General features: G+C 42.0%; 1 protein-coding gene across 3 annotated transcripts in view; it reads right to left on the reverse strand.

Annotated features, from left to right (window-relative positions):
* Window positions 1-748: 748 nt before the first annotated feature.
* The window catches only part of ANO10 (anoctamin 10), a 119,156-nt gene continuing 94,475 nt past the window's right edge, over window positions 749-25,429 (reverse strand). The window contains exon 12 of one of the 3 annotated variants that reach the window (XM_053266107.1): window positions 749-1,464. In XM_053266107.1, coding sequence (XP_053122082.1) covers window positions 1,420-1,464 — 45 coding nt within the window. In that variant the 3' untranslated portion in view covers window positions 749-1,419. Of the gene's footprint in view, window positions 1,465-7,992; window positions 8,311-25,429 lie in introns of those variants that run through there. The other 2 variants (XM_053266109.1, XM_053266108.1) reach the window with 2 other exon arrangements.

A 25,429-nucleotide genomic window follows, 5' to 3' on the forward strand; every position in this document is an offset into this window, starting at 1 on the left:
TATGTTTCTTTTTAGATTGTGAGCTCTTTGGGGACAAGGATCCATCTTATTTATTTATTATTTCTCTGTGTAAACTGCCCTGAGCCATTTTTGGAAGGGTGGTATAGAAATCGAATTAATAATAATAATAATAATAATAATAATACCCATTGACCAGAACACTGGACAGCAGGAGATTTAATATTTAAAAAGCACCTGGGTATCATTTGCTTATTAAGTCATTTGCTTGCATAGGTTTCCATCAAAAAAAGCTGGACACTTGGAGCTATTCTCCAGTTGTTTCCTTTAGTTAATTTTGGTGTTCCTGGGAAATGTAAAAACCATCCTCCATGATTCTGTTGTAGAATTACAAAACAAACAAACAAACAAAACTGTAGAAAGCCTCAACTGTCTCTGCCAAAATTGCAGGGCTAGAAGAAATCTGGTGCTCTACATTAGGCTTTGATGAGTACTATTAATGTTATTAACATTAATAGTAGGCTCCTGTCCCTCAAATATATGTAAATTCATGCATTCATAAGCACACACTCTGATGTTCAGCTTTTTAATAGCAATTGAAGTGCTATACCCACATTCAAAACGTTTTGAAGTGAGGTGAGTTATTTCTCCAGTGCAGGCCACATCATAGCACTAAAAAATAATTGCTGGCCTAATACCCTATATTTGAAAGGATCTCAGTTTAAAAGTTCCCTAAGGGCAGAAGATATTATGCCACAGTCAAATATTTTGGTAAACATAGGAAAACATGTTCACAATGACAATGTTTTAATGGCTCTCTTGGTACACCTTCTTGGAACTAGGTCAAGATGCTTGAGGCTTGCTTCATGCTTTATTTACCAGCTCCTTAAAACAAATAATTTGACTAGGGCACAGGTTTTAAAGCTATGATACAGTTTCATACACTTTACAGCACACATTTCTTAAAACAAAAAACCTTGCACTGAATTGGTCCTAAGGGACAGATTTATATGTCACACTATACTTTAAACAAGACTTAGATTCATGTCTTCATAAATGCAGGGAGCTATCTAATAAGCCACCTAAAAAATAGTGATTAAATATTCTAGTGTGAGGATAAAATTGTTTAACTGCCATGGGGGATATGAAGCTATGACTACTGCTGCCTCCAGAATGCTTTTTCTTTTTAAGCCTGCAGTTCAGGATTATACAGTTACAATTAATACTTGCATCCTTAAGGGACACTTATATTTCGTTTCATATACTGGTGACTGTAGCCAGATCTGGCAAAGGCTTCAGTCAAGCTCTACATTGTGTGCCAAAGGAAAAGGAGAAACAGTTTTTCTTTGGGTTAGGCTTTAAGTGGTGAATAAGGATATGTAATGTTCTGAAGTGAAAATATCAGGCATTTCTTGCTGTTAATACTTGTAAACTTTATATCTTGCAGATGCTCAGTTTATCTTAGCGTGTTTCTTCTTTCAGGGACTCTGCTGCCAACTTCATTTGCTGAAAGAAAAAAAGGTATATAAAGCATATAAACAATGGTGCAAGTTGGGGAAACACAAAAGTTTTGAAGGTCAGGAAGAAGGTTTTGAACCTTATTACTATTACTTTAATTCAATTACTTCTTGAGTTAGGGAAGTGCAGAAAACAAAAAGAAAAAACTTTATTCAAAATACTACAGACAGCTTCTGTCTGAGGTTCTCTCAGTTTTTAGTTACAGATAAAGGAATACTCAGCAGGTTACACAAATACTTCAAAAAGCACCCCAGATGATGTTGGGGCAGCATACTTTAAAAATTGTAGTTACCCAGTTGCAAAGAACATGGATGTAAGAAAATTCAAAAGCACCATTAAAAAGCTCACAGAGTCTTTTGCAACATCCTAGAAACTTTATAAGGAAGGAGAGTGCCAATATCACAGGCTCAGGTTATATATATCTGTATATTCAAACAACTGTGCCACAACCCGCTATGATTCTGGACTTCCATCCATTTCACCATTAACATTCAGTTTAGTTTCCTTGTACATTTTTGTTTGGAAGTATTTAGCAGGAGTAGAAGAAAAATTTCCATAGCTGAATGATGACTTTCAAATTTGCTTTTTAACATGCATGCTACCTCATTTAGTTAAATGCCTTAAATGTGTCATTTAAAAAAAACCTTCTAAATTAATTACAAGTAAAATAATCAGAATACAGCAGTGATATCAAATTCATGACACGTCAGACTTGGACTAGTTCACTTATCTTGGAGCAATTTTCTCAATTTGAATGCTGTTGGGCTGTAATTTATGGCTACAGAAGAAAAATAAATCATCCCAGTCTGCTATGCTGCCTATAATACAGCACACATCATGAGAACCAGTATATAATGTGTTCATGTATGTCTTGCAGAAATACTGTAGGGACTAAACTGGGTGATGGTCCCCAAGATCCTTGTTGTTCCAATGGCCTTTCACATCTCATTATGTTTTTATTCTGTTTATTTAATTTATATACCACCTGACTCCAAAAGCTCTAGGCGGTTCATAAAAATAAACACAACAGAATAAAACCAACTATTATTTATTTATTTATTTTTATTTGTTTTCTATACCACCCTTCCAAAAATGTCTCAGGGCTGTTAAACAATTAAAATTTAAAACATTCAAAGATTAAAAAATTAAAAAATTTAAATTAAAAAATATAAACAGCAATTAAAAATTTTAAACATTGAGATTACTAAAAGCTGGCTTTAAAAGTGTCTTAAGGGCTCTTTTAAAGGCTTGTGAAGATGCCACCTAATGGCACAGTGGGGAAGTAACTTGCCTAGGGAGCAAGAGGTTGTCGGTTCGAATCCCCACTGGTATGTTTGCCAGACTATGGGAAACACCTATTTCGGGCAGCAGCGATACAGGAAGCTGCTGAAAGGCATCCTCTCATACTGCGTGGGAGATGGCAATGTTAAACTCCTCCTGTATTCTCCCAAGAAAACCACATGGCTCTGTGGTTGCCAGGAGTCAACACTGAGTCAACGGCACACTTTAACTTTAAAGATGTTAAGCAATGATTGTCTATAGGGAGTTCCACAGCCCAGGAGCGACTATAGAGAAGGTCTGCTCCTGAGTCACCACCAGATGAGCTGGTGGCAGACCTGTTTCTGCCTACATTGCAGGGAGCAGACCTCTCTCAGTGATCTTAATGTGCAGTGGGGATCATGCAGAAGATGTTGCCTTAAAAGGACAGCTTGTTTTTGTCTACATTTCTGATCATCCATTAAGTAGGATAAGGAGAGCTAGTCTTGTGGTAGAAAGCATGACTTGTCCCCTTAGCTAAGCAGGGTCTGCCCTAGTTGCATATGAATGGGAGACTAGAAGTGTGAGCACTATAAGATATTCCCTTCAGGGGATGGAGCAGCTCTGGGAATAGCATCTAGGCTCCGAGTTTCCTCCCTGGCATCTCCAAGATGGGGCTGAGAAAGATTCCTGCCTGCAACCTTGGAGAAGCCACTGCCAGTCTAGGTAAACAATACTGAGCTAGATGGCCCAATGGTCTGATTCAGTATATGGCAGCTTCCTATGTGATAATGAGATTAATTCATCTCGGCAGGCATGACTGCTTGTACATGAGTTCTGTGCCTGTAGAGAGCTGACAGATCACAACTTGATGATCAGTTATAGGTAAGCAATCTAACACACACACACACACACACACACACACACACACACACACACCCTGCCATAGCTCAGGACCTTTTAGAAGTCACACACACTTTCTGTTTTTAAAGAGAAATTTCTAACAATCCTGCCTTTCTCACTTCCTATCTGTTACATTATGACTAGTACATTTGATGTGCTCCTTCTTTACTGTTAGTGGATGTAATGCAAATTGTAGTAGAACCTCTAGGTGTTCCAGAATATTCAGTGCTTGTTCTATAATAATGCTTTCAAATGTCTCTTGAAGTATAATGTGTCATGATTCCATAATATCTATCTATCTATCTACCTATTTATTTAATATCTATACATACAATTCTGAGATTATATATATACACACACACCTCTCTCTCTCTCTCTCTCTCTCTCTCTCTCAAATGTACTCATGGCGAATGCCATGTGTTGCAGCTCTCGCAAGAGTTCACAAGCAGCTGCCTGGATAGCAATGGGCACAGGTGGGAGGGAAGAAAATGGTGGCGGCAGCCAGGCCAGCTGGTAGGGAAAGATGTAGGTGGGAGGACAGAGAAGAGAACAGCGGCTGGTGGGTGGGGCAGCCGATTGGCAGCCAGCCAGCCAGTGGGGAATGAGAGGCCCCCCTGCATAGTGTAAGGCCTGCTCGGCTCAATTTTATATTAAATAGATGTATGGATAGATTAACCACATTGTATTGAATAGATGCTTGACATGAGTTTTGGTTGACACAATTTAGGCCCTGGTCTTGACTCCTCTGAGTGAAGGCCAGGTTCCTCTGTTGCAGCAAACTTTCCATGCTGTCAAGGGCGGCCCCCCACCTAGTGCCTTTGTCTAATATTAGTGAAAGTCGGCCTGTCGGCTCGGACACACTTTCTCATTTTTCGATATCTCAGATCGAAACTGGCCAGGGCTCGATGTTCCATTAGGAGGAGGGGTCGTTTGGCACGCACCTTGTTCCTCTTTCGCATCTCCCCTGGCCGATGACATCTTCCCTGGCCAATGGTGTAAAATGTCAAATGAAATGGGTTAGCCGTGGGTCATCAATGGTCAGGACCCCCCTCTCTCTGGCCAATCACCATCGGGTGCGTGGGCAGATAGGGTGAGATACTTAGGACCCTCAGAGGGGGTGAGAGGGGTGGACGCTGAAGCCGAAGAGAATAGAGGAAGATTGCCCAACTCGACATGCCCGAAAACTCTGACAAAAAGGGAAACATCAGTTTCTCTCTTGGTAAGCTCAGAGGGTAAGCCGAAAAGAGTGAAGTGAAAGCTCTGATTATCTATAGGGTGTCAGTTAGATTTTAATTTAGTTGCTGTGAGAGAAAGAAAAGTCACTGTGTGTATGTACTGCAGTTCATCTGAATATTGGTAAGAAAAATAAATCTGTTTTGACTGAATATAACCTCTCCATTTCTCCTTGTGTCTTCTTGGGTCTTGGGATTCTTGACAGCCAGCACCATCAAAAGAACCCAGTGAATGTGAGGATTTTTGGAGCCCTCATTTATTCCTGGTTGCAGGAGTTTTGGGGAGACAAAGATCTCTTACAATAGACTGCACTGGGGCTGAATGTGAGGGGTGGGTGGCGGAGAGGTCAGCACAGCCTCTTTCTCTGACCCGCCTGCCGGTCCAAAGGAAAGCACTGGGGCCCAAATGTGAAGCGCAGAGAGGGCGGCACAGCCATCCCCTCCGGCACCAGGTCGGCCTGCACTGAAGAATGGCTGAGCAGGAGGCGGAGAGGGCGGCACAGCCTCCCTCTCCAGACCCACCTGCCGGCCAAATGGTAGGCCAGTGAGTGGGGGCCCAAAAAGTGGGGGAGAAAGCGGGGGGGAGTGGGAGAACTAGAGGTGCTGATGCTCTGTGCCCGGTTCAGCTACTTAACAATTATTTAGGAAAAAATAAAATATGCAGTCTGGGAAAGGCTGCATTGCCTTTTGGAGTTTGTCACTCCACAAAATAAAGTAAAATCTTGTGCTATTTGGAAATATAAGCTTGGAAGATGTACCATTTTAGATTAAGACAAACTCCTCAGTGTAACTGTTATTGGCCACTCCTCCCAAAACACTGAAAAGTATATCTATACTCTTCCTTTTCATAATAATCCAAGTAAAACGCCATGTGTCCTGCTCAAGAGGAAAGATGGAATATTTTCCAATGGCAATGGGGTGTAATTGGAAATGCTACAATGGATGTGTCAACAAAAAGGGGAAAAAATCCTGATAAAAGGAGCCTTAGGTTACAAATCACACAATAATAATGGTACTCAATCATCAAACTGTACTCAAAGCCTGAGAGAGAGAAATCTAGTTTATTAGAGTGATAGTTCACACACACACACACACACACACACACACACACCCTTAGGGTGAAAACTAAACTACTTCCCCCTCTGCAACTCAGAAAATATATGCTCCCCACCCACCCACCCCCCAAAAAATACACACCCAAGCCTCTTTTGAATCATGTGATTGGGAATGCAACAGGGTCTGATCGCTCCTGAAACACCCTCTAAGTATGCATCACATCGTTCTCTCTTGGCGGCAGCAAGAGAATGGAGGGAAGTGACTCTTCCCCCATGCCTCCCTCTTCTGGCATGCTGCAGTGGCTGTGAGCCAGATACAGGGAACACTGGGCATGGTTACTTCTTCAGAGTTACTGCCCTGAGTAGGGCTCAAGATTCTCTATGGCTCAGATAAAAATCTGATCTGGAAAAGAAGTTTTGGGTAGTGTGTGTTCGTTTATACCAAAACTGAGGATGGCTTCACCTATCAAGTGGTAGCAAATATGGATTTGGCAGCACATGTACAACATACAGATGGCCCTCATCCATGAGGAGAGGGGGTCTCTTCTTGCCTACAACTGCAGATAAGGAGCCCTTGATTGAATGGGAATTGGGGTGTGTGTGTTAGGTTCTTAGAGGTTTCAAAAAAGGCTTTAAAAGGTGGAGAGAAGACAGAAATAAGAGCAATAAAATAGCATGCCATGCACACCAGGTCTCCAGCTGTCCAACAATGCCCCCCTCCAACCCCCTAATTCTGCCAATTTCCCACCAAAAAATCATGTTTTTTAAAAAAGAAAAAGCCATAAAAGAGTTCAGCAAAGTGGTGGCTGGAACTGACTTGAAGGTCATTTCTGGCCACCTAGGCACCTTAGATAGGTGAATTTAAACTATTTGTAGAACTGCTGATAACAAGGATGGGTGTACATGGCCCGACCACGGATACATGAAACCATGGGTGCCAGGACTGCAGATAACAAGGGCCACCTGCAGTTATTCCTCTATCATAGCCAGAAGCATTTCTTTGCAAATGTTAGTTTTAACAATGCTTACAAAATGTTTTGCATATGTTTCTAAAACACGTAACAAGTAAAGTAGGTTTCAAGGCAGGGCCATAAGACTAGCTGAGGTGGTAAAGCCAGTGTGAATTGCCACATCTGTTGTATTAACCAGTCTTTTGCCATCTGCTCAACTTTGGCCCTCCTGCAGATGTTGGCCTACAACTCCCATAATCCCTGGCTATTGGCCAGTGGATTATCCCCATAATCCACTGGGGCTTATGGAAATTGTAGTCCAAAAACAGCTGAGGGGCCTAATTTGAGCAGGACTGACCTAGCATAAGCTACAACCTCACCATCTCAGTGTGTTCGTGAAACTTATCACTAGGACACACACAAAATTACTTGTGGCTTTACCACATCACCGACACAAACTGGGCATGTGAATTGGCTCTCACACTTGCTTGCTACTCTTCCATAAACCTAATACTAACACCCTGTGTGATCTTAACTCCTAGAACTACTGAGAGGGTTACCTAAGTAGATCTCAATACTTTCATACTCCATGGTTAGGACTGAAAAGGGTCAGGCACTCAGCTGCCAGTGGTGACTTGAAAATTCAACCTGGCCACAGGAACCTAGGTTGCTGGAGAGGGTAGAAAGCAGTGTTTATATGACAATATGACAAATATTTATAGACCACTTTTCAACAAAAGTTCCCAAAGCAGTGTGTGTGTGTATGTATAAATAAAATAAAATAAAATAAAATAAAATGGCTTCCTGTCCCCAAAGGGTTCATAATCTAACAAAGAAACACAAGACAGACACCAGCAACAGCCACTGGGAGGGATGCTGAGCTGGGGATGGATAGGGCCAGTTGTTCTCCTCCTGCTAAATAAAGAGTATCGCCACTTTAAAAGGGGGCATCTTTGCTCAGTTAGCAGGGGACTAACAATATGTGTGTGTGGTTTCTTCACAATACCCCCACCCCACACACATACACACTCTCCCTCTCCCCGCACCTGGACATCTAGAGCAATACTATCTACTCCAAGTGGCAGCAGTTTGTCTCTAGCATCTTGAGCAGAAGCCCACCCAGCGTGTAAGATGAGATTTATTTCCTTGAGAGGCCAGGCATGGAAGATAGGCCTTCTGCATGCAAAGCATATCTCCACACATAAACAGAGATGAGTATCAGCAGCCACCAGAGACATGGCTCGGAGAGTATCTCTTTCTCTTGCGACCATCTTCAAGGGCAGGTTTTAGTGATGAATGTTCCCTCCCCCACACAAGCACTCTGTGCAGTATAAGAGAAAGTGGGCTGGAGAGTGGTTGATATGCTGTGTGGAGGGGAAAGGCAGCTCACTCTGAACATGTTGAATCAAAACGGACAGGCCATCGCACCAAAGAGGTCTGAAAGGCAGAAGACATTTGCTGAGCAATATTGTACAAACGGGCACACTACGAAAGAACTGGCAGAAGCCACAGGCTTGGATATATGTATGCATTTAATGACAGCTTATTTGATCGTGGGGGTTCTGCCCTGAGTGGGACAAGGAGAGCAAATTAATTCCAGAAGACTAGCTGTGTTAGGCTCTAAGGTGCCAGGATACTTTTTGTCTCCCTTTTTGGCTGTTACTGAATACCTGATTTATGGTGGGAAAGAAAAACAAGTTACTTAGGACATTCCAAGCTCTAAAAGGCTGTCTGCTATGCCTTTTCATGTAGTGCCTCAAGGATTTGTCTATGATAAAATCTTTTTTAAACGGAGAGCTTAACTTATTCTTCTGTCTTTGGGGGTTACTACCTGTGTGTTGACACAACACATAAGATGACAAGCTTTTGACTTGGTTAACATCTGGAGACATTACTGCAATATGAATGTAAAAAAGGAAAGGAAAAATGAATGAAGTGCTACTCAACTCCCTTCTCTGACTTACTGCTGCTAAAATTCTGGATATTATGGCCAAAGATATTTTAAAATGCAAATTTACATAGAGTATAATGGAGCCCAAACTAGATACTTTCAAGCCCACTGACTTCTTTGGAAAGATTAAGTACGTGGGTAAATCTCTTTCACTTAAGTCAGCTGGACTTGCAAATGCTTTACTTTGACTGAATGCAATCTTATTTATTTAACTATTTCTGGCCTGTCCCATTACAGAGCTCCAGGTAGCTTAAAATAAAACAACTTTAAACCAGCCACAGATACAGCAACTATTTAAGGGAATGCTTCCTTCTTCATGAACCCCACTGCCTATTAAGATCATCGTGGGGGGGGGTGTTTGTCCAGTTACCACCAGCTTATTTGGTGGTGACCCAAAATCAGGCCTTCTCTAGGGTTGCCCCAGGACTCTGGAATACACTCCCAAATGAAATCAGAATCTCCCCATCTCTGGCTTTTTTTTGGAGACTCTTGAAAACGCACCTAATTTATCAGGCTTTCAATTTATTATGTGTTAATTCTTTATTAATGGTTATTTTAGTCTGTTTTATATGATTTAAGGTTTTAATTGTTGTGTTTTAATTTGTAAACCACCCAGAGTTTTTATATGGGTCAGTATATAAATGTGGTAGATTAGATAGATAAGATAAATTTAACAAGTCCCTAAAAACAGGTCTTTAAAAATGCATTGACTTGCTTGCTTGTAGAGCTTGTGCAACAGCTTTGTATCGATCAACACATTTTGCCAGTCACAGAGAAAGCTCCACTGAGCCCACACTTGGCCCATACCCTCAAACTGTCCTTAATTACCAGGCAGAGTCCCTATTTTCTAGACCCTGACCCTGGTGAAAGCACTGGCCCACATCTTCTGCAGTACTACGAGGGTGGAAGGAGAACTGTGCCCTCACAGAGGACTGGAGCCTAGCGCAGATCTCAGGGATATATTCCTGGCATCAAAAGGGGCTTTTAGAGAGGGTGGGGGGAGAAGCAAAAATCACTCCCCCGTGTCCCCTGCTTGTGCTCAGCTGCAGAGCGAGGCTTCGACCCCAGCTCAGTGCCGGATCAAGACGGGGGCTTAGGGGACACTTGCCCCAGGCCCTCCATTACAAAGGGGTTCATGGTTGCCTGAAGAGCTCCTGAACTTTTCGAGGCAGGGGGCCAGGGGCGCCATAAACGCCCCTTGGAGATATCCAGGAGGTGTGTGTATGTGAGACTATTTGGCTTGTGTGTGGGTTACCTCCTCACATTTTGTATATTTCCGGGATGGTTTGGCCTAGGACTTTGATATCTGGCACACAAGTAGGGCCAGGTGGGAGGGCTCTGCATATTTAATTTAAAATGGATTGGTCAATCCACTGATTTTCTAATAAATATGGGGGGAGTCAATCCCAAAAAAGTCCTATAAGTGGCCTGTATCATGGCAGAAAATTATTAATGCTTCTATAACTGAAGCTACACACCCCACCCCCAGACCATCATTCTACCCTCACGTTGAGGAATCTGCCCTTTGCCTTCATAAAAAAGGGTAAAGCGCCCCCCTTTTGTCCCACCCTTCAGATTTTCTGAAATACTACCACTTATCCTTGTGCAATCTCATGTTGTGATGCTATGTCCACTAGGAATAATGCAAGTAGCATTCTGACATGCGATTGTACAGAAGCCCTGTTGAAGAGCACAATAGACGTGTTTGACATCCAAAGTGGTTTAAGTGATCCTAAACCACCTATGTTACACTGCATAGCATGTAAGCCAGGATCACTAATATCACTAATGTAATTACAAAATTCCATCCCCCCTTACAAATGCACTATATGTCCACGCTGGTTTGTGATCCAGGTGTGTGTTTGAACTATGGAGCAAGGAACACATGCTGTGTCCCAGTTGGTTTGTGAATGGTCTCAGGGGCTTAACTATAATAGGGCAAGGGGAGACACTTGTCTGGGACCCCCCAGAGGCAAGTCACATGACTGACTCCCCCAGCTGCGCGCCCACCCGGGATTCCTTCAGTTGTATTCATCCTCCAAAATTGATGTGAGTGTTAAGACTTGGAGCTATCAGAACAGCATGTCTTTCTCTAGTATCATTAAATGACTTGCATCGTTCACAATTTACAAAACCTTTTAAAAAATAATTTAGGATGATGTTCTATTGTGGCACATAGGTATATATGCTTTTGGTATATTTACCAAAATATATATAGTGGTATATATAGTGGTAACTATATCTATCTATCTATCTATCTATCTATCTATCTATCTATCTATCTATCTATCTATATGCATGCTTTTTGTTACCACTATTCAACCTCATTTAAGATTTCTTTACTTCATGAGCTGAGCTTTGGGGGGGGGGGACATTTTAAAATCTTATCTTTGGGCCCACTACAACCTTGCTACGCTCCTGAATGGTCTAGAAGGTGTATGAATCCACTGGAGATTGCGCTGTCTTTTCTTTCTTTTTTTTAATTTTATTTTAGCAAATGTACTCTGCCCCAGAACTGTGGGTTTGTGGTCAATGATCACCAAGGTGTGTGGATTCTTTGAGGCTTGTGTAGTGCCCCCCCCCCGCCCCACCGCCAGTGCATCCCTAGCTGTGAAATGAGAGGGCAAAAGCATTTTTGGACTCTCCAGCTATTTCAGGAAACAAGGGCTAGGCTAACCTTCTGCACACTCAGCATGAAATTGGCAGTCAGAACATTTTGATGTTCTGTCAAAGTGAGATCAGTTTTACATGTTAAAGTGCCCTGAGATCAAGCTGTCTTCTAAGTGGGACTGAAGTTTCAGAAATCCTGCTCTAGGCATGCTACTGGCATCAGGTGGTGGATAGAAGCAAGTCTACAGCAGCTTTAGAAGAAACTTGAAGGAAGATGACGCATAGTGGAAAGAAGTGAAGAATGGAATGAGAGCGAACTTGAAAATGTAAAAAACCGATACAGTAAACAGGTGGCAGCTATGGGCATCCCCAGCCCCTTTAGTTCCTTAGACATGGTATTCTGCAGTGTCCAGGTGGGAATGCTGAACCCTCACCTGAGAGCCCTGTCTGGATTTACGTATCTTGGCTAACATATTGGGCAGCCTTAGAGATCTCACCCTAGATGGGGCATCACGCAGTGAAAGGGCATCTGCTTTGTAAGCAGAAGGTCCCAGGTTCAATCCTTGGCATCACCAGGCAGGTCCGGGAAGATGCCTGAAACATATTTCAATCAATATGGTTTTGTAATCAATCCATGATGTGCTGCTCATGTAGACAAGACCGCAAGGGCCCCCCTGTCTGAAGTACCCCAGGCTAGGGATGTGCGAATCAGTTCATGTACAAATCGAACTGAACCCAAATCTAGCTGATTTGGGTGATTTGAAGACAGAACAAATCACCCCTGTGTCCACTGGCTAGATTCGAGTCCAAATCGAATCGTGCCAGATTAGATTTGAATTGATTTGAGATTCAGAGTCCTCCTATTAATTCCTCCAGATTCCCAGCTTTCATTTAAAAAAAAAAAAAAAAAAAGCTAAGCTCTAGCCCTTGTAGAAGTGGTTATGGAACAAAATGTATGTTCACTATTTTTCAAGTGTTTGGATTTTTTTTGGTGTATAATAACTTTTCCTCAATGAATCCCTATGAGGATTCATTACACATCTTCATTTCTTCTATTCATCTTGACTGCCTTTGGACAGTGCCAGCTGTTAACTGCCATGTGCCCACTACACCCCCCTCCCCCCTGCAAGGCAGTGGGGTACTACTCAGTTTATGTTCTAGGAATTTTTTCAAGTGTTTAGACACTTTGGTGTCTAGTAACCTTTCCTCATAAAGAATCCCTATGAGAATTCATTACACACCAGAGTCTAAGCACCTAAAAAAACAAACCTAAAATATAAACTGAGTAACCAGTGAGTTGTGGGTTGGGGTTGCTGGCACATGGGATGCCATTAATTCCCCACCCCAACCCACAAAAGCTGTGGGATCAAAAAGAACAGAAGAAATGAAGGTGTGTAATGAAGACACCATAGAAGTTAAACTTCAAAAATTCCTAAAAAATAAAGTGAGTACCCCAGTGTGTGTGTGGTGGGAGTTGGGATGTACTTGACAGTTGGCACTGTCCAATGACAGTCATTCCTAAAAAATAAACTGAGTACCCCACTGCCTTGCAGGTGGGGCGGGGTGAAGTTAGCACATGACAGTTGACAGTTGGAACTGTCCAATGACAGTGAAAATAAACATAAGAAAATGAATGAATCCTCATAGGGATTCATTATGAGGAAATGTTATTATACACCAAAGAATCCAAACATTTGACAAATAGTGACCACACATTTTGCTCCATAACTCCACTTCTACAAGGGCTGGAGCTTAGCTTTTTAAATTATTATTATTAAAGCTGGGGATCCATGTTAGAGTTAGGATAGGGTGACTTCAAATCCCCATTATTTCCTATTGTGGAAATATACAAAATCAGTAAAAACTAAAAAAATCATTAAAATCAACCAAGTGTCCCACTGCCTTGAAATTTGGGTGGTAGGTAGCACCCATGCGGACCTACCCACCCAAATTTGGTGTCCCTAGACCTTTATAAGTGGTCCAAATTGATCTGAATATGAATAAAATCAAATCCAAATCAAATCTGGGGTGATTCGGGGGAACAGATTTGGACACAGAACAAAAAAATTGATTTGTGCACATCCCTGTCCCAGGTCCCCCAAAGCCTTAATATGGCCCTGCCGAGCTATGCTGCCACTCTGCACCTTCTTCTGCCCTTGTAGCACTGTGTAAGATGTCAAGTCACTGTCCCTATTTTGTACTTTGGAGAATGCCTTGTTTAAATGTTTGAGTCACACATGCACGTAAATGCATGCTCATGATACTAAGGTACCAAGCCATGCATAGCCTGACATTTCGCATACTGCAGACATTGTGCAGTATATTGATTTTGTTGATACATATTGTAGGATAAGAATGCTTTTCTAATTTATCTTTTCCAAAATAACAAATTGTCCTCTTTGCATTAAAGTCAGCTAAGGACTGGCTGCTACAGTGTAAATGCATGCACTAGGGAGCCAGCGTGGTGTAGTGCTGGACTAGGACCGGGGAGACCCGAGTTCATATCCCCATTCAGCCATGAGACTTGCTGGGTGACTCTGGGCCAGTCACTTCTCTCTCAGCCTAGCCTACCTCACCGGGTTGTTGTGAGGAGAAACTCAAGTATGTAGTACACTGCTCTGGGCTCCTTGGAGGAAGAGCGGGATATAAATGTAATAATAATAATAATAATAATAATAATAATAATAATAATAATAGAGCAGGCAGTGAAGATGTTCAACAATGGACAGCATCCTACTAATAGTTCTGTGAACCCACGTTCCACTCGCACAGGCTGTGGAACTTATACCCATCCTTCCTCTGCAGGCCCATCACTGAAATGTTGGGAAGTATATTGGCTTCAGCATTTGGGGGTTTTCCCCCTGAAAAGACTTGACTAAGGTCTTTCCATCATATGTTGCTGAGTTCTTACAGCACTTCACTTGTCAAAGATAGAGTTCCACTGCCATTTAATGTTTTGTAGCACAGCTCCTTACTTTCATGTTGGTGTAATGTATGATCAGATAGGCTCAATGCTTTCAGAGCTATGAAGGTTTTTCCAAAAGTAGTCTAAACCATGTCATATGGTGATCTGTGACCTTAAATGACCTTCTAATCCAGTGTTAAGGACAGCATCCATCCACATCAATGGATTCACCTTTATATGCAATAGATCTGGCACGAGAGCTTGTTTTTAACAGGTAGATGCCACAACAAGTTTTTCTTTTTTTAAAAAAAAGGTACTGTAGCTGGCCTACTAGTAGGCCTGAGTTTCCATATTTGTTTTGCATAAATCAATAATTAGATATATGTTCTCATCTTTTCTGTTGTAAAAGGTCTACATATTACGATGAGATAATCCTCAGTCCTAAATTGCCAACCTTTCTGTCCTCACAGGGTTGGGTCTATATAATGCAGCCAGTATATGGTATACTCCTTTTAAATCCCTTGTATTTAAGGTTGGTTAGAAACGGTTACGGTGTATATTTTCTCTACATTATTATGGGAGAGAAAAAGAAAACCTAACACATACATATTGTACTCACAAACTCAACAGCTCTCCGCTACAGTGTACAACAGAATCCCAGCCCCCACTGTCACAAAGACTCTGAACCTCAAGATAATAATGTGCTGCGTTTTAGAAACTGCATGCTGAACATGTGGATAGCCTAGTTCTTTGTTTACTTCAAAAGGGATAGCAATAGAAAAGGGACACTATGGACTAATAACCTAAATCAGTCAGTTTAATTGTCCTGGTTTACCGGATGTGGCTTGGGAACTTTTGTGGAAGTAGAAAGAGAATCCTTTGTGAGAGATTATTTTAAGACAACTGCAATCTGGAATATGTTATTTTAGCTGCTACTTTGATATGTGTGTTTAGCTTTCAGTTGCATCTTGGGGAACGGTATGCTTGCATGCATTCAAGAAATCCATGTGTAGAATGGAGTGGGGCTGGGTATTTTTTGCATTCTTCACTGAATCACTTAATCCCTTAAACTCAACACGCACCCTCCCTGCAAAGAACTTCTTTGGCAAGCATCACCAAGAGCTGTTGCTGCCAGGAAAAGCAAAGGAAGAAATTCTTGTGTGTGAAGGCTGGCACACGAAGCCTCTGTGCTTGAATAAACACAATTTGACACAGAACAGATATGTCTGTGTCGACACTAGATTGTACTTGGTTATATACCCTTACAAGATTAATTCTACATCATCTGTTCATATACACAGAAATATCCTTTAACCGTGCATGAAACCAATATTTACTTTCTCACTTTTTAAAGGCATGTATCTACAGGATATCCCTGTCTGACAAATCTTTGTACATAATTTCTCTGCTCTAATGTACCTGCGTATCACAGAATTCCATCAGTTCTTTTTGAAGGCCTGTCTAGAAATTTGGGTTAGATATTGCTACAGAAAACTTCTGCGTGCAATTTTCGTTCTTTTGGGTGGTTGGCCTCGTGATGAAAAATAGATTGGCTCCAACTTACTTAAAGTGAAGAGCACTAAAAGATCTCTCAAAACATTTTGGTGAGAACGTAATGAAATGGAGAAGAAAATGATAATCAGACAGAGAAGGAAACTGTCAGCGGAAAAATGCACACTAGCCACAGCCTACTGCTGTGATAAACTTGAAAACATACAGTTCATAAAAATATAACTCTCAGAGGAGCGTGAAGAATAATATTTGCCATGGCAACCAACCAGAACAGTCTTCTGGCACTCTCTGAATGAGCATTTATGAGGAGATTAATTCGATACATGCACTGATGAAAGGACTCCTGAGATCCATAACTGTCTCCCACAAATTACACTTATTGTGCAACTGGCTGTTTAGAACAGATTGCACATCATCCATATTGACCCAACACTTTCACAGCAAATTTATATGAAACAGATTAAGCACACTGATGCGTCATGCCATTCTGACCCACTCTATTTAATACATGTTTCATCAACAGTACAGCATAGCTCTGTTAGCTTTATTTAAAACATTCTGATATTTCAAAGCCAGTGTAAATATGGTTGACATCCCTTCACATTATCTATTTAAAAAACCATGATATATTCAGATAATCATGTATAAAAATACACAAAGAAGATATTTCTATGATATAGCCACAATATAATTGATGGTTGGCTATGTAATAACATTTCAAATTCATAATCAAACCAAAGCACTTCTATCAATAATATGGCTCCTAGAACACAACAGTATTTCTTTTGCAATAAAGACTGCATCTTCTGAGCACATGCAACTCGGGCGAGAGGAGAGATGTAAACAAGCTAGAAGATTTGAGATGTAAAAAAGCTAGAAAATTTGAAGCTTTGAAAAACACCAATTTGTTCACAATCCAACACTGAGTTAAGCACTCTTAAACACATTGAAATCAAATGGCTTAAGTACAGTTAATTCTGTATTGGACTGTAATCTGAGTGCTTTTAACAGAAATATTTAATATTTCTATCTAATAATACTAATACTTGGGGGACACTGACACACATGGAAATCATATCAATCTAACCCTGCCGCCCCACATTTTAAGAATATGTATTTATATAAGGATGTGTTATGTACAAATTCATACAGTTCATATATTTATAAAATAATGGTTTAGCTTTTATTTAATGCAGATGTACCCTGTGTTAGAGATGGGGCTGAAAAGTTAGTGCTTAAAGAAGTTTATGTTTTGTCCTGCAGTTTGCAAATATGAAGAAATAAAATCAAAATGGAAAATAAAAGCCATCAGCACTGGTAAATTCAGTTAAAGGCTTTGTAATTTAGGCTATTATCAGAATTACCAGGCAGAAATAGAAGAAATTCTGATTTATAGAAGAAAAAGCCCAGAAAACTAAGTATCCCTACAAGTAAGTAACATATCATGATATTAAACCTTACCGGTATATCTTGATATTTAGCCACACTCTTAAATAGTATTCATTCTCATAACATTAATCATGAAATCAGAGCAAATGTCACACTGTTGGGGGTGGTGGTGTGTGCATCAAAAGACAAACATAATGTTTCAATGAGTGTAAGAACTAGTTTTATTAAGCATGACAGATCTTAACGCTTTTGAGCTTTCCATCATGGGAACGCAATTTCCTTTTTCTTACTTCTCCAGAATGAGCTACTAATACAACTATCTCCTGCAGGAGTGAAATTATTGCTGCTTTCACCCACAGAGTACATGTGCTGAGCAATTGCCTAACAGTGTAGAATTTCATCTATAAAATGCTTTCATATGAAATATTTGTTAGTTTATGTACCAGGAGTGGCTCCTAACGAGCTAGAGGTGGCCAAACAAGGTGCATTGTCTCTGGTTCCTAGCAGCTCCGAGAGCCCCGCTGCCTGCAGGCTGGCCATTTGTCAGATAGAGCTGTGTGGGTGGGTTAATCATGACTCCAGGGGCGTAACTATAATAGGGCAAGGGGAGACAGTTGTCTGGGGGCCCACTGCCTTGGCCCCCCCCCAAGAGGCAAGTCACATGACTGACTCCCCCAGCCGCGCACCCGCCCGGGCTTCCTTCAGTTGTATTCATCCGCCGAAACTGATGGGTGTTAAGACCTGGAGCTACCAGAACAGCATGTCTTTCTCTAGTACCATTAAATGACTTGCATCGTCCACAATTTACAAAACCTTTAAAAAAATAATTTCGGATGATGTTCTATTGTGGCACATAGGAGAGATATATGTATAAATATTTTACTATGCTTTTTGTTACCATTATTCAGCCTCATTTAAGATTTCTTTACTTCATGAGCTGAGCTTCAGTGAGGGGGGGCCATTTTAAAATCTTGTCTCTGGGCCCACCTCAACCTTGCTACGCCCCTGCATGACTCTACCTGAAGAAGGGCCAGCCTGCAGGCAGTGGGGCTCTCAAACAGAGTTGCTGGGAACCAGATACAGCTGGCCCTCATTTGGCATCCCCCGGCTTGTTGGTAGAAGGCATGACTATGTACTAACATTTTAGAAATGTCATTTTAAGAGGAAATCTTAGATATACTATTTTAAATATTCCTTTATTTTAAAGTATTTTATAAGAAAAACTGTTTCATAAGAGAATTTCCCCACTTTTCCATATTGCATAAGGAATAAAAATTGCCTATTTGTTTTTAAGAGAAGGAGTTTCAGCTTGTCTATGTAATATAGTTGTGAGGGGCTTAATAAGGTGGCATGGATGCCACATAGGTGCATTTCGGAGCTCCATTAAGTGCCCATCCCAGCTGGCTTAAAAGATGTCAACTGACCTGTGGGTAGGGAAGGGAACATTTTAATGTTACCTAAGGCTACAGCTTGCTTTTTGGCATCCTTGGATCAAAATTTAACTTCACCTTGGAAATATTCACAGCCATGTACAGACTTCTAGGGAAAGTAAATAAAAATGCTAATATGTAGCTGCTGAGGACAAACCTTTGGAAAGCGATGATCAGATAAGGAATAGCAGCAGGCAGCACGTACAAGTTACAAAGCAATATTGGCAGCAAAATCATGTATACAGAGCCTAAACAGAAACAAAAAGCAAATCCTCTTCATGCCCCAATTAAAATCTGATCACTGTCATTTTAAAAGTCCACATTCGATCAAATAAGGTGGCCCCTGCTAACCAATGGTTGGCACTTATATTTAGCAGGGGATAGCAACGATCTCCGTTCAGCCCAGCAGAGCATCTCTTCAGTGAGTATTGTTGGTGTCTCCCTCATATTTGATTTTTAAGATTGTAAGCCTGTTTGGGGACAGGGAACCATTTTCTCATCCCTTTCTGCTATGTAAACCACATAGCAGGAGGTCTTGTTGAAAAGCGGTATATGAACATGTTTTAATAATGATAGCTGTTCCAATTCTTGCTAATCCAAACAGTGGACTGGGCGCTAGAAAGATCAGTACAGGTAGCACAGCAGAGGCATGAAACCACCAGGTAACAAACCCTAAAGTTATATATACAAATGCACGATGACAGTGTAAAGTAATGATATTTTTCATAATCCCTGACTCATGCAGTTTGCAGTTGGCTAATAATAGTGCCTGAGACAAAAATAAATGATTTGTTTAAAAAGGCCTGGCCTTAAGACACACAAGACAAAAATGGAAAGCAGAAGCCTTATTTTAACTATTATTCAATACCTTTTGGCATGGATTGTCACTACATGCTGTTTATATGACAAATGGGGTCTTGAATTGATTGGTGCTACCACATGGCAAAATATTCAATAATCATAATAGCCCTTTAGAAATTTAGTACTTTCAGGTCTCTCAGTCATTTACAGTTTTTATTGTGAATAATTTCTGGACTGTATTTATGTCAGTGGTTTCCAGCTCTGATGTGATTGAAGGTTCACATCACAGCAGTGTACTTGCCTGAGCTCAAAGCTTTTTGCAGCTAAGATAATTTTCTGAATGGCCATAAACTGTTAAATATAGTAACACATTTTCAGAAGGCAATATTGCCATTTAAACGCTCCCCAGCTTCTAAGATGATAGCAGATTGTTGCCTAGGCAACAGATCCTGTTCAACACTAACCAGGAGAGTCATGTTAAAGGAAAATGTGCAACGCTGAGTATTTCATACAATTACACGTGGCTCAATATTAATTGAAATCAATGAGAAAAATGATTTTGTTAAATGTAACATTGGCAGCAGTAAGTATTGTTAATTGCATTGTGTTGCTTTGGAGAACATTTTATTAGATGCTTTCTGTTCATGTTAACAGAGGGAACTAGGACTGTCCCATTCTGATTCTGGAGACGGCTCCCAATTCTTTAAGAACCACTGCTGCTAAACATCTCACTACACCTTATCCATCACCAAAAAGAGGGGACATAAAGCCTAGCTCCTTGGATACAATTACTGTGGCTGCACTGAGATCTAAGCTCAGGCTGGAAAACGCTGCCAGAGCCAGTGTTGTTTGCAACTGTGCAGACTGCTGCAAACTGCACATGTCAGACTGCTGCAGACCTCTGCACATGTGCAGTGATTGGAGGGGGGAGGGGTGCAAGCAATCTAATTTCTTCTGTTGGATCACCCTCAATCCCCTCAATCTTCACTAGCAAGTTTATATTTGATCTTTCAGAAAATGGAAAGCTTCTGAGTAAACCAGCTGGGTTGAATTATTTGTCTGAAATAACAGCAATAGGTTCAGTCTGACCCATTTCAAACTGGCTTTCGGGTGGGCTATGGGGTGGAGGACTCCCTTGGATGCACAGGCGTATCCATGGTGGGGCAGCCAGGGCATGTGCCCTGGGCGCCACTTGAGGGGGGTGCAACTGGTGCACCACCACGCTCCCAGCCACCACCAAAAAAAAAAATCATCCCCCCCTCAATTTTTTTTAAACAGAAGCCAGCGGGTGCTACTGAGGGACAGGCCCACTGCTCACCGCTGCCGCCATCTCCGGCTCTGGGTGTCCTAACCCGCACCCCACACACACACAGCAACGGGCGGCGCATGATGGGCAGGTCCTCCCATTGGCTGGTGGAGAGTATGCGCTCCATGCTGATTGGGCTGCCCGCGCCGCCACTCTGTCAGTTCAATCTCTGTGGCTGCATGCATGCCTGCAGCACACCACATGGGTCAGTGTGTTGGGACTTGGGTCAGGAGAGAGACTAGCAGCAACTGCTGCTGGGCATTGGCATGCATGCTGCTGCTGTACTTATTCGTGTGCTGCTGATGCTGTTTGTTTGTTGTTCCCCGTTGCCCACCAAACTGCCTGCCCTTCCTGCTGGCTGCTGCATCCATCCATCCATACACACACAGCAACAAGTAAGTGGATCTTCCTTCTTGATCTTCCTCCTCCATCCTGCTCTACCCCCAAAATCAATGCATATGTGTATAAAGAGTCCTCGAGTCAGAGGGTCGGTGGTGGGGAGGGTCTCTGGGGAACTCTCGGGCCAGAGCCATCTCATGTGCGTTGCCAAGGCAGGGGGGTCTGGGCATATCTGCAGCCGGCGTGCCGGGGATTGGGAAAACCTGGCTGGTTGCTGGACATATACCTTTATATGTTGGGGTTCAGATGTGGGTGCCTTCCTGAGCCTGGATAAAGAGTCTCAGACTGCAGGCTACTTCATATGAAAAATCCACTTTCAATTTATGCCATCTTACTAACGATTAACGTGCGAATGTTTACTGGTGTGCACTCCTCCTGACACAGTAGTCCTGAGGGACCTGATCACGGCACCACATGCTGAGCCCTCGCTCAGTCAGGCAAGCCCGCCTGGGCTCTGCTCCTGCATCTGATGTTGGAAACCCCTCCCTGGGGGTGTTTTGCCACTCCCGAGATGGCTGTTTCCTTGCTCCCCTCCTCTGCCCTTCCCGGGCTGGCCGCCACTCCAGCTCACCGCCTCCCTTCCTCCATCCCTTGTTGCTCAGTGCCGAGCACATCTTCTGGGCAGCAGAAACAGAAGCAGCCACGGCGAGGAGAAGGAGAAGAGGAAGAAAATAGAAGGGAATTGAGAGGCATAGGAAGAGGAGACGGTGGCAGGGCAGGGGAGGCCTTGGCTCTGTGTGTGTGGTTCGCATGGGGTGTGTGTGTGTGTGCGTGCGAGAGAGAGAGAGAGAGAGAGAGAGCGCGCACCGCATGCCCTACCCTGCTTCTGCACTGCCTAAGCCTCCCTTCCCTTGCTTCCTGCATAACCGCTGGCTTCTGGATCTATCCCTCTCCTCCCTCCCCGTGGGGAGGGAGGAGAGGGACAGATCCAGAAGCCAGCGGTTAACCACTGTGGCTTCTCTATTCCTCTCCTCCTCCCGCTCCCCACAATGTTTGGTTTTATTTGGGCATGATGATATCCCCACGTTAGCAAGCAGGGTGGGACAACAGAGACCTGCTGCCAGGGCAGGGCGGGGGGGGGGGGGGGCAACAGCAGAGCAGATGTTTACTTGGAGTCCTTGGACTAGTCTTTAAGGAGAGAGAGCTTAGCCCTGCAGCAATGGCCAGTTTTCTTGTCTGCTCCTCTTTGGGTGCAGCCTGGCAGGAGTCTTCTCCTCTTTGGGGCAGGGGTATTTTTTTCCTTCTTTGTCATTTTTACTGGCAATTTCTTCCCCACTGAATGCTTTTCTTTCTCTGGAAGTTCCTCTTCCTCCTTGTCCTCCCCACAACACACACATTACATTTGTTTTCTCTTCTAAACAACAATAACCTCTTTCCCATGTAGCCCCTCTGTTTCCCATACCCCCGCTTCCCCCACCTCTTTCCATTTTAAAATGGGAGACAGTAAGTGCCGGATATACAGGTGTGATTTAGCAAATCTAAGAATATCAAATCTGGTTTTAGATCACAGGATTTTCCATATATAATATGCTGGTTTCTCCTTCTCTTCCCAACCTCTTTAAATTAAATATATGCACATGAATTTGATTGTTGCAGAAGGATAAAAGAAATCTCACTTCCTCTGCAGTTTGAGTTATTGGAAGGAGGAAGGAGGGAACAGTTTGATTAACATGATTCCAGGATTATTCATAAGTTTACCCCTCATGAGTTAATTTGTTCGTTTCTCTCTCTTCTTTGCCCTAACCTTGAGATTCCCCAGCAATAGCTCTGCCTGCTCATTTTGTGTATATAACACAAAATATATTTGTATATATTGTTTTTTTGAGCTGATGTTATGGTAAAGTTATCTGAAAAATGGGTGTCAGATGTTTGGACGGGGGGGGGGGGAGACGCACTTTCAGTGCTTGCCCTAGGTGCTATTCTCCCTCGATACGCCTCTGCTTGGATGGCCTGGTGGATGATCTCCAATTGGGAATTGACAGAGGGTGTGTGACTCTATTGGTCCTTTTGGATTTCTCGGTGGTTTTCGATATTATCGACCATAGTATCCTTCTAGAACGTCTGAGGAGCTTGGGAGTGGAAGGGACTGCTTTGCAGTGGTTCTGCTCCTACTTTTTGGGCCGATTCCAGATGATTCCCTTGGAGACTGTTCTTCCAACTCTGAACTTTCCTACGGCATCCTCCAGGGCTCCATACTGTCTCCAATTTTTTTTTAACATACCAAGATACTGGTTATAACCTATAAAGCTCTAAACAGCTTAGGCCCTGGGTCCTGAGTATTTAAGAGAACATCTTCTTCACTATGAGCCCCATCGCCCATTGAGATCATCCAGAGTGCTTTGTCTGCAGTTGCCACCAGCTCATCTGGTGGCAACTGCAAAATTGGAGACAAAAGGACCAATCTGGTGGCTATGAAGGGACGGGCCTTCTCTGTTGCTAACTTAAGACTCTGGATTGAGCTCCTTGATGAAATAAGAGTCTCCCCATCTCTGACAACTTTTAAGAAGTCTTTAAATTGTTTTAAGATTTTCATTTTTGTCTTGTTTTATGTTGTTGTAAACAACCCAAAAACAGGATGGGATGGTCTACAAATGTGATAGATATACCATACGAAGAGTTAGCATATGAGATTAGACTCTAAATACTCCTTTTATTCGTTAGAAAACTAAGGAAGAAGGGTATACTTGAAGGCAGATGGATTTTGTCTTTGACATTAGCATCCAAAGTACAACATGGACTTGATATCTCCACTCATTTTGTGAAAGTGACATTAAACACAAGTGCAAGGTACAAAGGTGCTCTAGACCAGGGTTTCTTAACCTTGGGCCCCCAGATGTTGTTTGACTACAACTCCCATCATCCCCAGACATGGCTTTAATGGCTGAGGATGATGGGAGTTGTAGTCTAACATCATCTGGTGGCCCAAGGTTAAGAAACCCTGCTCTAGACTGAACCACTTTAGCTTTCGTTCAGGCAGGTCCCTTCCATTTTCATTTACAGAAGGTTTTCTTTGTTTGCCTTAGGCTTTCCTCCAAAAAGCCATACATTTTCTTCCCACTCCAATAATGTGCTTGAGAACCAAGCATTTTCAATGTTATAATAGAAATGTAGGGTATAATGAAGGAAAATTAAATGCAGTTTAATCTTGTTGGGAGGCCAAAGATTGTGTTTAAATAAAGAATATTACTGATGAAAACAGAACACAGTTCAGAAAAAAACTTTAATTCTTTATCTGTTTATGTCCTAATTAAATGAATTTAAACTAATTGCCTGGTGGGAATGCATACATTTTAGACTGATTCTTGGATTACTTCAATTATTCCTGCATTTACTGCAGTAGCCATTACAGTAGCATATAAACTAGGGCTTTCAAAACAGTCTGTGCATCCATAGACCTTGGAGCAGTTGTTGTGTGTCAGATCCACATACTGACATCTGTTAATTACCATAAGGATATCAGAAGAGTTTTGCTGAATCAAACTTAAGGTCCATCAAGTCCAGCTTCCTGTTTCCCATGGTGGCCAATCAGATGCTTTTGAGATGGCAACAAAGGAGGGTACTCCCTAGCAACTGGCATTCCTGATTAGTAGCATACTGCTTTTGAACATAAATGTACCCTATAGTCAACATCTCTAGTAGCTATTGATAGACTTGTTCTCCATACATTTGTCTAATTCCCTTTTAAAGCCATCTGTGTTAGAGGCCATCATCACATCTTGTGGCAGCAAACAGTATTATTTCTATACTGAGTGAAGAAGCATTTTATTTTGTCTGTTCTGAATCTCTGCCAATAAGTTTTATTGCATTCTAGTATTATAAGAGAGGGAGAAAACATCTCTCTAGTCATTTTCTTTACACCATACCTGATTTTATAAACCTCTAACATGTTACATCCCCTTGTTGCTTTTTTGGGGGGAGGGGGGGTTGTGCTAAAATGTCTCAAATGCTTTGGCCTCTTCTTATATGAAAGATGCTCCAGTCCACTGATCATTTCAGTTGTACTCTTCAGTACCTTTTCCAGTCCTAAGAGACCCTTTTTCAGATGGGTAGATCAAAACTGTAAAAACTGAGAGATAGGAAGATCTAAACTTAAATCCTCCTCTCTCCAAAAGTGATGAACACTGCCAATTGCTGATTAGGGGATGTGTTGTAGACCTCATTCTGGCAAGCTTTAAAAAATGTTATTTACAACGAACCAATCATTTACTGTGATGAAGAAGCAGTCTACTTGCAAATCACATTCCAGATTTGAT

The sequence above is a fragment of the Hemicordylus capensis genome, chromosome 6 (assembly GCF_027244095.1).
Source record: "Hemicordylus capensis ecotype Gifberg chromosome 6, rHemCap1.1.pri, whole genome shotgun sequence".
Classification (NCBI taxonomy): domain Eukaryota; kingdom Metazoa; phylum Chordata; class Lepidosauria; order Squamata; family Cordylidae; genus Hemicordylus; species Hemicordylus capensis.